This window comes from Dipodomys spectabilis, unplaced genomic scaffold, assembly GCF_019054845.1.
Source record: "Dipodomys spectabilis isolate Male_0828 unplaced genomic scaffold, ASM1905484v1 ptg000783l, whole genome shotgun sequence".
NCBI classification, from domain to species: Eukaryota; Metazoa; Chordata; class Mammalia; order Rodentia; family Heteromyidae; genus Dipodomys; species Dipodomys spectabilis.
Window position 1 is genome coordinate 24,238,317 of NW_024871460.1, and position 12,156 is coordinate 24,250,472.

At 41.2% G+C, this 12,156-nt stretch overlaps 1 protein-coding gene across 2 annotated transcripts in view; it reads left to right on the plus strand.

Annotated features, from left to right (window-relative positions):
- The window catches only part of Virma (vir like m6A methyltransferase associated), a 75,532-nt gene that overhangs the window by 9,738 nt on the left and 53,638 nt on the right, over positions 1 to 12,156 (plus strand). For both annotated transcript variants that reach the window (XM_042672926.1, XM_042672927.1), the window contains exons 3-5: positions 4,132 to 4,218; positions 8,323 to 8,371; positions 11,696 to 11,864. In XM_042672926.1, coding sequence (XP_042528860.1) covers positions 4,132 to 4,218; positions 8,323 to 8,371; positions 11,696 to 11,864 — 305 coding nt within the window. The remainder of the gene's footprint in view (positions 1 to 4,131; positions 4,219 to 8,322; positions 8,372 to 11,695; positions 11,865 to 12,156) is intronic.

Sequence of the window (12,156 nt, forward strand, 5' to 3'; positions counted from 1 at the left end):
CATTCCATTCATCATTGTAGGGCATCTGGGCTGCTTCCATAAATTGGCTATGGGTGAACAGTGCAGCAGTGAACATGGATATGCAAGTGTCATTACTCTATCCTGTCTTGTGATCTTTTGGATAAATATTCAAGAACGATATTTCTGGATAATGGGGCTTGAATTTGGGGCCTAGGCATTGTCTCTGAGCTTCTGTGCACAAGGCTACCACTTTACCAGTTGAGCCACATCTCTGCTAGGATTTTATTATTCATATTCTTGATGATGGCCCCTCTTAGTTGGGTGAGATAAATATCAGAGTTGTTTTGGTTTGTATTTCCTTGACTCCTTCCTTCCTTCCTTCCTTCCTTCCTTCCTTCCTTCCTTCCTTCCTTCCTTCCTTCCTTCCTTCCTTCCTTCTTTCCTTCCTTCCTTCCTTCCTTCCTTCCTTCCTTCCTTCCTCCTTTTTTTCTTTCCTTTCTTTTCTTTCTTTCTTCCTTCTTTGGGTCCAGTTGTGGGCCTGAACTCTGGGCCTGGGCGCTGTCCCTCAGCTCTTCAGCTCAAGGCTAGTGCTCTACCACTTGAGCCACAGCGCCACTTCCAGCTTTTTTTTTTCTTTTTTCTTATGTGGTGCTGAGGAATCGAACCCAGGGTCTCAAGCATGCAAGGCAAGTGCTCTACCACTGAGCCACTTCCAGCCTTTTTTTTTTTTTTTTTTTGGTCCGGTCGTGGGGCCTGAACTCTGGGTCTGGGCACTGCCCCTCAGCTCTTCAGCTCAAGGCTAGCACTCTACCACTTGAGCCACAGCGCCACTTCCGGCTTTTTTTTTTTTTTTTGCTTATGTGGTGCTGAGGAATCAAACCGAGGGCCTCATGCATGCAAGGCAAGCGCTCTACCACTGAGCCACCTTCCCAGTCCCCTTCATGAATTTCTTGGCCATTCTTTTTTGTTGTTTCTGTTTTTCATTTTGTGCCTGTCATGAGGTTGGAACTCAGAGCCTGGGTATTGCCTCTGAGCTTTTTTGCTTTCTGGCTTTTTGGTGGTTAGTTGAAGATGAGTCTCACAGACTTTCCTGCGTTGGCTAGCTTTGAACCTTGATCCTCAAGTCTCAGTCTCCTTAGCAGCGAGGAATACAAGTATGAGCCACTGGTGCATAGCTTGTTGGTCATTCTTCTTCTGAAGAAGTCTCTATTTAGTAGCTTTACCCATTTATTTGGGTTATTGATTTTTTGGGAGTTTAGTTTCTTTATCTTGTATATTCTGGATATTAGGCCTTTGTCACATGTGTAGCTTGCAAAAATTTCCTATTCCGGGCTGGGAAGGTGGTTCAGTGGTAGAGCGCTTGCCTTGCATGCTTGAGGCCCTGGGTTTAATTCCTCAGCACCACATAAGCAAAAAAGAAAAAAGCCGGAAGTGGCACTGTGACTTAAGTGGTAGAGCACTAGCTTTGAGCTGAATGGCTGAGGGACAGTGCCCAAGCCCAGAGTTCAGGCCCCATGACCCGACCAAAAAAAAAATCCTATTTCTAAGCTGTAACTATGTCTTTTTTTTTTTTTTTTTTTTTTAAGGATGAATGACTGCTCATGTAACTACTAGAAATATTTTTGCAGGGGGTTAATGTTCTAACACAATAAAAGGATTAATGGAATATTACAGATATAAGAATCTAGAGGCTGGTAATGCAACTTAGTGGTAGAGTGCTTGCCTAGCATGCATGAAGCTCTGGGTTCCATTCCTTAGTACCACATAAACAGAAAAAGCTGGACATTGTGCTGTGACTTAAGTTGGTAGTTAGTCTTGAGCAAAAGCAGCTTAGGGACAGTGCCTAGGCCGAGTTTAAGCCCCAGAACTGGCAAAAAAAAAAAAAAAGTATACTATACAAGTATATTCTGATCACTTAACATTACTTTTAACTGTGAGATTCCAGGGTTCCAGATTCTTTTTTTTGGCCAGTCCTGGGGCTGGACACTGATCCTAATGTTTCTTTTTGCTCAAGGCTACCATTCTACCACTTGAGCCACAGCACTAGTTCCAGCTTTTTCTGTTCATATGGTGCTAAGGAATCGAACCCAGGGTGTTGAGCAAGCACTCTCAAGAGTTTAAGGTCACATAAATTACATTGAGAGAATTTGTCTCAGGACCCCACATTCTCCCTTCCCCTTCCCTTCCCTTTCTTTCTGCTATGGCTTGAAACCAGAGACTCACACATATTAAGTGTGAGTGCTCTGCCACTAAACTATATCTCCAACATTAAAAATTTTTTTCTTGTAATTTTTTTATTGTGATTAATCGATTACATAAATTTCACAAATTTCACAGTATTGTGAGATAGTGATACTTAGTTAAACTTAGTCACAAACACATTCTAACGTTCATGAGGCAAATTGTCATTATCATGATTTATAAAATTTGTGAATTTTATGAGCTTTGACAATACAACTATTTCTTCCACATCAGGTGGTATGTATATTTCTTTCCTTTTGCTTAATGTTAGCTGTTTCCTCTTTCCCTCTTATTCTCTCCCTCCCATCACTGCCCTTGAGTTGCTTAGTTCATTTTCATTAATGTCCAGTATAGCTGATGGGCCCCTCTTTTGTATGTTTCCCCTGTTTCCCTCTGATTCTGTGTCCTCCTCCTAACTTCCCTCATATGTGTGCATATATATACCATGCATGTGGTCAACAACATGGGGTCATTTAGTAATGCTACGACAAGGGCTGGGAAGGTGGCTCAGTGGTAGAGCGCTTGCCTTGCATGCATGAGGCCCTGGATTCGATTCCTCAGCACAACATAAGCAGAAAATAAAAAAGCCGGAAGTGGTGCTATGGCTCAAGTGGTAGAGCGCTAGCCTTGAGCTGAAGAGCTGAGGGACAGCGCCCAGGCCCAGAGTTCAGGTCCCATGACCAGACCCCCCAAAAAAAAATTAAAAAAAAAAAAAAAAAGTAATGCTACAACAAGATGAGTGGAGGTCCTTTGTTTCTTGAGTCCTATTTACTTTTTTTTTTTTTGGTCGTGGGGCTTGAACTCTGGGCTCTGGGCCTGGGCGCTGTCCCTCAGCTCTTCAGCTCAAGGCAAGTGCTCTACCACTTGAGCTACAGCGCCTCTTCCTGTTTTCTAGTGGTTTATTGGAGATAAGAGTCTCACGGGTCTTTTCTGCCCGGGCTGGCTTTGAACCGAGATCCTCAGATCTCAGCCTGGGAATGTAGCTCAGTGGTAGAGTGCTTGCCTTGCATGCATGAGGCCCTGGGTTGGATTCCTCGGTACTACATAAGCAGAAAAATCCATAAGTTGTGCTTTGGCTCAAGTGGTAGAGCACTAGCCTTGAGCTGAAGAGCTGAGGGACAGTGCACAGACCCAGAGTTCAGGCCCCACAACTGACAAAAATAAATAAATAAAAAAAATTAAAGCTTAGGGTGAATGCTAAATAGCCGGTAAAAGTAATTAAAATGATCCTGATGATTTTTTTGTTTTTTGTTTTTTTTTTTTTTTGTTTTTTGGGTCCGGTCGTGGGGCCTGAACTCTGGGCCTGGGCACTGTCCCTCAGCTCTTCAGCTTAAGGTTAGCGCTCTACCACTTGAGCCACAACACCACTTCCAGCTTTTTTCTTTTTTCTTATGTGGTGCTGAGGAATCGAACCCAGGGCCTCTTCCATGCAAGGCAAGCGCTCTACCACTGAGCCACCTTCCCAGCCCTGATGATTTTGTTTTTAATAATTTTTTTTTTTTTTTTTTTTTTTGGGTCCGGTCGTGGGGCCTGAACTCTAGGCCTGGGCACTGTCCCTCAGCTCTTCAGCTCAAGGCTAGCGCTCTACCACTTGAGCTACAGCGCCACTTCCGGCTTTTTTTTCTTTTTGCTTATGTGGTGCTGAGGAATCGAACCCAGGGCCTCATGCATGCAAGGCAAGCGCTCTACCACTGAGCCACCTTCCCAGCCCTGTTTTTAATAATTCTTAAAGCTAACAGTTGGCTATTTGGGAATTATATATGAGTAAGATTTTGCTAAATATCACAGTTAATTGCATTTTTGTTATTTGGATATGAATATTATTATAGTCTAATTCTAGGATTGCTCTTTTTACTTGCCATGGCTTTTATTTTAACAAAGTAAATGATTGTTACAAAGGCTGACATTGTGACCTTGTTTTGTTCACAGGGAAACATCTCCACATACATTTCAACTAGACTTATTCTTCAACAATGTAAGCAAACCAAGTGCCCCAGTTTTTGATAGGTTGGGAAGGTATGTATCTACTATGTAATTTCATTGGATACCTCATGGGTTGTAAGTTATGAGATGAGAAGACAAGGTAGTATCTGGTAGTAGAACCAGAAATGCAGGGTTTAACTTTTATCAATTGGCAGTATGAAATAAATGTCAAATTTGTAAAAAGATGTCTATTTAATAGACTTAATTGTGTGAATTATAAATCATATTTCTTTTTTTTTTAACTTTTACATACATTTCTTTCGTTTTTTTGTGCCAGTCCTGGAGCTTGAACTTAGGACTCAGGTCACTCTTTTTCCCTTAAGGCTAGTACTCTAGCACTTGAGTCATATCTCTGCTTCTGGCTTTTTTTGTGGTTAACTGGAGATAATAATAGTCTCATGGATTTTCCTGTCTGGGCTGGTTTTGAATTACTATCATTATTTCTCAGGATTTTAGGCATGAGCCATGGGTTCTCATGCATATATTTCTTTTTTCTTTTTCTTTTTTTTTTTTCTTTTGTCAGTCATGGGACTTGAACTCTAGGCTTGGGTGCTGTCCCTGCGTTCTTCAGCTCAAGGCGAGTGCTTTACTATTTGAGCTACAGTGGCACTTTTAGTTTTCTAATGGTTTATTGGAGATAAGAGTCTCATGGACTTTTCTGCCCAGGCTGGCTTTGAACCGTGATCATCAGATCTCAGCCTCCTGAGTAGTTAGGATTACAGGCATGAGCTACCAGCACCTGGTGCATATTTCTTAAGACACATGATACTATCATGATTTATCTGGTTTGTTAGCAACGATTTGGAAAAGATTGCTTGGGGGGGGTAGGAGGTGGGAGTGGGGTAGGCATTACTGGAGTTTGAACTCAAGGCCTCACACTGCTAGGCAATAGCTCTTAACACTGAGCCATACTTCCAGGCAGAAAAGATTGCCTTTGATTTTTTTCTCTCTCTCTTTTTTTTTTATTTTTTATGGTGGTACTGGGGTTTGAACTTAAAGTCTTGTACTTTTTTTTTTTTTATTGTAAAGCTACTATACAGAGGGTTACAGTTACATGAGTGAGGTAATGAGTACACTTCCTCTTGAACATTGTTACCCCCTCCATTGTTTTCCCCCTACCATCCCCTCCCTCCCTCCCTTCCCCGAGGTTTTTTTTTTTTTTTTTTGATTGTGATTAAATGATTACATAATTTCAAAGTCACAAGTTCATTCTAACTTCCCTGGAGCAAATTGTCTACCACAGTCTGTAATATATAACAGTGTTCACATGTTATGTGCCATATTTGTGATCAGCAGCATGGGGATATTTAGTAGTGGTTCAACCAGATGAGCGGGAGTTCTTTGTTTCTTAAGTCCTGTTAGTTTTGTCGTATCACCTAACCTTTTGGATTTAGCATCCACTTATCAGGGAGACCATGTACCGTTTGTCTCTTCGTTCTTGGCCTACCTCGCTCAACATGATTCCTTCTAGCTCCATCCATTTCCCTGCAAATGCCATTATTTTGTCATTTCTAATGGCTGCATAATATTCCATTGTGTATAGATACCACAATTTTTGGATCCATTCATCTATGGTGGGGCATCTAGGTTGTTTCCATATCCTAGCTATTGCGAACAGTGCTGCAATAAACATGGAGGTGCACGTGTCCTTGTATATTGGTTCCTGTTGTTCAGGGTAGATGCCTAGAAGTGGTATGACTGGGTCGTAAGGGAGGTCAATCTTTAGCTTTCTAAGGACCCTCCAGACTGCTTTCCAAAGTGGTTGTATAAGTGTACATTCCCACCAGCAGTGTAATAGGGTTCCTCTTTCTCCACATCCCCTCCAGCATTTGTCGTTGGCTGATTTGTGGATGTGGGACATTCTGACTGGGGTAAGGTGGTATCTCAGGGTTGTCTTTATTTGCATTTCCTTCACCACCAGGGATGATGAACATTTCCTCATGTGTTTCTTTGCCATTTTTATTTCTTCATTTGAGAAGTCCCTCTTTAGTTAAAGTCTTGTACTTATTAAATGAGCCATACTCCAGTTCTGCTGTTTGATTTTTTGAAAAGCTATATAAACACAATGAAAGATAATATTTTTGTGTATGTGGTAGTTCTAGGACTTGAATGTGGGGCTTTGTGCTCTTATTTTGCTTTTAACTTGCCTTTTCATTCACAGCTGGCTCTACCAATTGAATCTCTTAGTCTAGTTTTTTACTGTGTAATTTGAGGTAAGAGTTTCTTTATCTTCTCAGGCTGGGTTCTAACCATGTGATCATCAGATCTCAGCCTACTGAATAGCTAGGACTATAGGCACTACAGGCAGTGCCCTGTCAAAGCTAATGTTATGGTTGTTTTTTTTTTTTTTTGGTTGGCTGTGGGGGCTAAACTCTGGGCTAGGGTACTGTCCCTCAGCTTTTCAGCTCAAGGCTAGTGCCCTACCACTTGAGCCACAGTACTACTTCCCACTTCTTTTTTCTGCTTATGTGGTGCTGAGGAATTGAACCCAGGGCCTCATGCATGCAAGGGAAGCACTGTACCACTGAGCCAACCTCCCAGCCCCATGTTATGTTTTTTTTATAGCATACTGGTGCTAAATTTGAAACTCATATCACTATCAGAGAACATTATATGCATTTTTGGAAATATCACCATAATTAATATACATTAATAAAAATAAGGACAAGAAAAATTTCTGTGGTTATATTTTCACATTTTACAAGATGAGAGTTATTTATTATTAGTAGTAAGTAGTTATACAAAACAGTTACAATTTTTTTTTTTTTGGGTCCGGTCATGGGGTCTGAACTCTGGACCTGGGTGCTGTCCCTCAGCTCTTCGGCTCAAGGCTAGCACTCTACCACTTGAGCCACAGCGCCACTTCCGGCTTTTTTTTTCTGCTTATGTGGTGCTGAGGAATGGAACCCAGGGCCTCAGGCATGCAAGGCAAACGCTCTACCACTGAGCCACCTCCTCAGCCCACGGTTACAATTTCATAAGCTAGTTTTGATCAGTTTCTTGTTCTTCCCTCCTTGTGTGTGTGTTCGCACGCGCGTGCGTGCGTGCACACTTGGGCTTAACTCAGAGTTTGGGCACTGTCCCCAAGCTGCTTTTGCTCAAGCCTGGCTAGCACTCTACCACTTGAGCCACACCTCCACTTCCAGCTTTTTCAGAGTAGTTTATTGGAGATCAGAGTCTTATGGACTTTCCTGCCTGGCCTGGCTTTGAACCACAATCCTTAGATCTAGCTTCCTGAGTAGCTAGGATTATAGGTATGAGCCTATTTCCCTGCCCTCAGTTATTACTATTATTTTTTTTATGCCAGTTGTGGGGCTTGGTCTCAGGGTGCTGTGTTCTCCCTTAGCTTTTTTTTTTCTCTCAAAGCTGACAGTCTATCACTTGAGCCACAGCTCTTCTTGTGGCTCTCTGGTAGTTAATTGGAAATAAGAGTCTTATGGACTTTCTTTCCTACACAGCCTGACTTTGAGCCACAATCCTCAGATCTCAGCTTCCTGAGTTGTTAGGATTATAGGCATGAGCCACCAGTGCCTGGTTGAAGCTTATTTTTTTTTAGAATTCATTATGCTAAAAATTAAAAAGCTTAAGATGGAAAAATGTTCTATTTCAATGAGGAATTTGTATTTTCTTAAACTTCATTTTATTAATTTTATGAAATCATATTGATAATTGAACCTTTTAAAAAAAAATTGCCATCCTGGGGATCAAACCCAGAACCTTTCCCATGTGAAACAAGTGCTCATCAGTGATCTATAACCCCCAGTTCTATAATGCTTTTTCACAAATGTTGGTTCTAGTGTATACTTTTGTAAGACTATAGTGCAGTGGTTCTTAATTCTGCCTGTAGATTATAGTTGCCTGGAAAATTTTTTAAAGTTACCTATGTCTATATTTATCTCAAACTAAGTCAATCTTTATGGCTTATACTTTTATACTATGATTTATACTGTTTTAGGGAGAAGTAATTAAACTCAAGCTTGTAGTTTGTTATTTCAAAACAAAAATTTTAATGGCAATTGTATTGAATTATTATATCTAGAAAGTCTTTTTCAAATTATTATATTTAGAAAGTCTCTTTCATAATTTGTAATGTTTTTGTTTGTATCTGTATATTTATTTATTCCTACTTTTTGACAGCCTGGAATATGATGAGAATACTTCTATCATCTTTAGACCCAACTCAAAGGTAATTATAGAAGTTATTTTTCACCTCGTCACTGCTGACTTTTCTCACTTTCAAAGTTTTGGTCCACATAAATGAATGGTGCAGACTTTGGTTCTAGTGCTTGAGAATTTCATTTTCTTGTCTCTGTCCTCTTGTATCCAGATGCTATTTTAAAGTTGTTTTATAAAGCTACCCTGTAAAGAGTGTAAAGATCTCTTTCCCATTATTGTATACATGAGTCTTCAAGAGAACAGCATTCTTGTCTTCCTTTTTTAAAAATTTAGGTCAGGGCTAGAGAACATCCAGACCTCAGGCAGAATAAGGCTAGTGAAGTAATTTGATTCATGATGAAATACATAGGCTTCACATTTATTTCTTGTGTGCTTCTCATTGGAGGCCCAAGTCATTTTCCATCTTGGTAATTTTGTTTGAGCTGCAAATGTTCTTATAAATAGCCCTTGGCAGAAGAAAAGTTCCCCACCCTTGATGTAGGTGGACAGGTTCAGTAGATTCAGTTAGGCAATTTACTACATACCAGCCTGTGCTTTAATTGAGTTTTCTTTTTTCTTTTTTTGTCAGTGTTGTGCCTGAACTCTGGGCCTGGGCACTGTCCCTGCGCTCCTCAGCTCAAGGCTAGCACTCTACCACTTGAGCCACAGTGCCACTTCCAGCTTTTTCTGTTTATGTGGTGCTGAGGAATCGAACCCAGTGCCTCATGTATGCAAGGCAAGCACTCTACCACCGAGCCACCTTCCCAGCCCCTAATTGAGTTTTCTTAACATATACATTTCCTATTTCCTTCTTTTATATCACTAACATGCCTTATTTTTTTATGTACCAAAATGCCCTTATAGAAGCATCTAATGGAAGATCTGAAATGCAAAAATAATTGTGACTAAGTATGCAACTACTCAGTTTGCTATTTGATTTTGGGAGCATCTGTTCATTAAAAAATGATCTGGGGCTGGGAATGTGACTTAGTAGTAGAATGCTTGCCAAACATTCATGAAGCATTGGGTTCAATTCCTTAGTACTACATAAACAGAAAAAGCCAGAAGTGGCGCTGTGGCTCAAGTGGTAGAATGCTAGCCTTGAGTTAGCTCAGGGATGTACCCTGGCCCCAAGTTCCAGCCCTAGCACTGGCAAAAAAAAAAAAGAAATTCCAATGGAATTTCTGTTTTGAGTTGCTATCAGTTTATGGGCCTCATCTTTGAGATTTTTTTTTTTTTTTTGTGCCAGTCTTAAGGCTTTAATGTAGAGTCTGTGCTCTGTCCCTGAGCTTTTGTGTTCAAGGCTAGTGCTTTGCTACTTTGAGCCACAGTGTCATTCTAGTTTTCTGATGGTTTATTGGAGATAGGAGTCTCATGGATTTTCTTGTCTGGGCTGGCCTTGAACAACTATCTTCAGATTTCAGCCTCCTGAATAACTAGGATTATAGTCGGGAGCTACCAGTGCCTGGCTTATCTTTCAGCCTTTCTCATCAGCCTTTCCCAACTTTCTCTTTAATAGTCTAGGAGAATAATAATTATTCTAATCCATATTGTGCCTTCAGAAGGGTTTTTTTTTTTTTTTGGTCGGTCGTGGGGCTTGAACTCTGGGTCTGGGGGCTGTTCCTTAGCTCTTCAGCTCAAGGTGAGCACGAGGTCAGCTCAAGGTTTTCTGGTAGTTAATTGGAGATAATAGTTTCACAGGGACTTTTCTGCCTGGGCTGGCTTTGAACCTTGGACCTCAGATCTCAGCCTCCTGAGTAGCTAGGATTATAGGCATCATTAGCCACAGGCGCTTGGCTTAGATGCTCTAAATTTCTTATTTATTAAATAGTAATGGTAGCCAGGCACCGGTGGCTCACGTCTGTGATCCTAGCTACTCAGGAGGCTGAGATCTGAGGATTGCAGTTCAAAGCCAGCCTGGGCAGCAAAGTCCATGAGACTCTTATCTCCAATACAACAACCAGAAACCAGAAATGGCACTGTAGCTCAAGTGGTAGAGTGCTAGCTTTGAGCTGAATTGCTGAGGGACAGTGCCCAAGCCCAGAGTTCAAGCCCCAAGACCACTGTGTGTGTGTGTGTGTGTGTGTGTGTGTGTGTGTGTGTGTGTTATAAGGATATATTGAGGGTTAATGTTATTGGTGAAGTATGATCTTTCCTTTTTTTTTTTTTTTTCCCTAGTCCTGGGGCTTGAACTCTGGGCCTGGGCACTGTCTCTCAGCTCTTCAGCTCAAGAAGAATACCTCTTGAGCCACAGCAATACTTCCGGTTTTCTAGTGGTTTATTGGAGATAAGAGTCTCATGGACTTTCCTGCCTGGGTTGGCTTTGAACCTCGATCCTCAGATCTCAGACTCCTGTGTAGGATTACAGGCGTGAGCCACCAGTGCTTGGCTAATGTGAGAATTTTATCTCCAGTTAATGACCTGAAAACCGGAAGTGGTGCTGTGGCTCAAGTGGTAGAGTGCTCTCCTTGAGCTGAAGAGGTGAGGGATAGCACCCAGGCCCAGAGTTCAAGCCCCAGAACCAACCAAAAAAAAGACAATTTATTAACTGGGTGTAGAGGCTCACACTTGTAACCCTAGCACTTGAGAGGATAGGGAAATCTAGGCTAGCCTGAGCTACATGGTAAGGTAGAAACAAGTCTGGGTTATATAACAAAGCTGGGTTATATAAACAAAGTTGCAGAAGATAAGCCAGCCTCCCCCAAAAAGTTGGCTTAATGAATCTGGGTGTCTATACTTTTTTTTTTTTTCTTTTTTCCTGTCTTGGTGCTTGAACTCTGGACCTGGGCGCTGTCCCTCAGCTTTTCAGCTCAAGGCTCATGATCTAACCCATGAGCCACAGCACCACTTCCAGTTTTTTGGTCGTTAATTGGACATAATAGTCTCATGGACTTTGCTGCCCAGGCTGGCTTTGAACCGCTATTCTCACATCTCAGCCTCCTGAGTAGCTAGGATTATAGGCATGAGCCACAGGCGTGGGTGCCTATACTTTTAAGCTGCAGTTTGAATTCATAAAGCGTAATTCTCAGGTATGACTTGGACCATTTGCATTCTGGAGACTGGCACAATTTATGATTTTGTTTACCTTTGTGATCCAGGTTATACATTTTGAAAAAGATTAGCAGCAAGTACAGAGCTAGGAAAGATGTCTTAGGATAGTTTAGTTAGAGAAAGAATCATAAAATCTGTGCCTTAGGTAAATTTTGCAAATATTAGTAAAGGTACAATAACATTTTGAATTTTCAGCATGCTTTTAAAGACTTTATTCTTTAAAATTATAAACTAACAATTTCAGTTTACTTCTAGTACATTTAAATATTAATTTGAAAGATTTCCTTCCCCCCCTGAACTTCAGGTGAATACTGATGGTCTGGTGCTAAGAGGCTGGTATAATTGTCTGACACTGGCAATATATGGCTCAGTTGATAGAGTGATAAGTCATGACAGAGACTCTCCACCACCACCACCACCTCCTCCACCACCTCCTCAGACACAGCCCAGTTTAAAAAGGAATCCAAAGCATGGTGAGAATTATAAATTTGATTTTGTCAATGAAACATGTCTGTTGTAAGAAAAGCTAATTCAAGAATTTTTATCTTTTTTTTTTTTGCCGGTTGTGGGACTTGAACTCTGGGTCTGGGTGCTGTCCCTCAGCTCTTCATCTCAAAGCTAGCACTCAACCACTTGATCCACAGTGCCACTTCCCGCTTTTTCTGTTTATGTGGTGGTGAGGAATCAAACCCAGGGCCTCATGCATGCTAGGCAAGCACTCTACTACTGAATTGTATTAAGCCAATATCTGTTCTTTTCTACAAT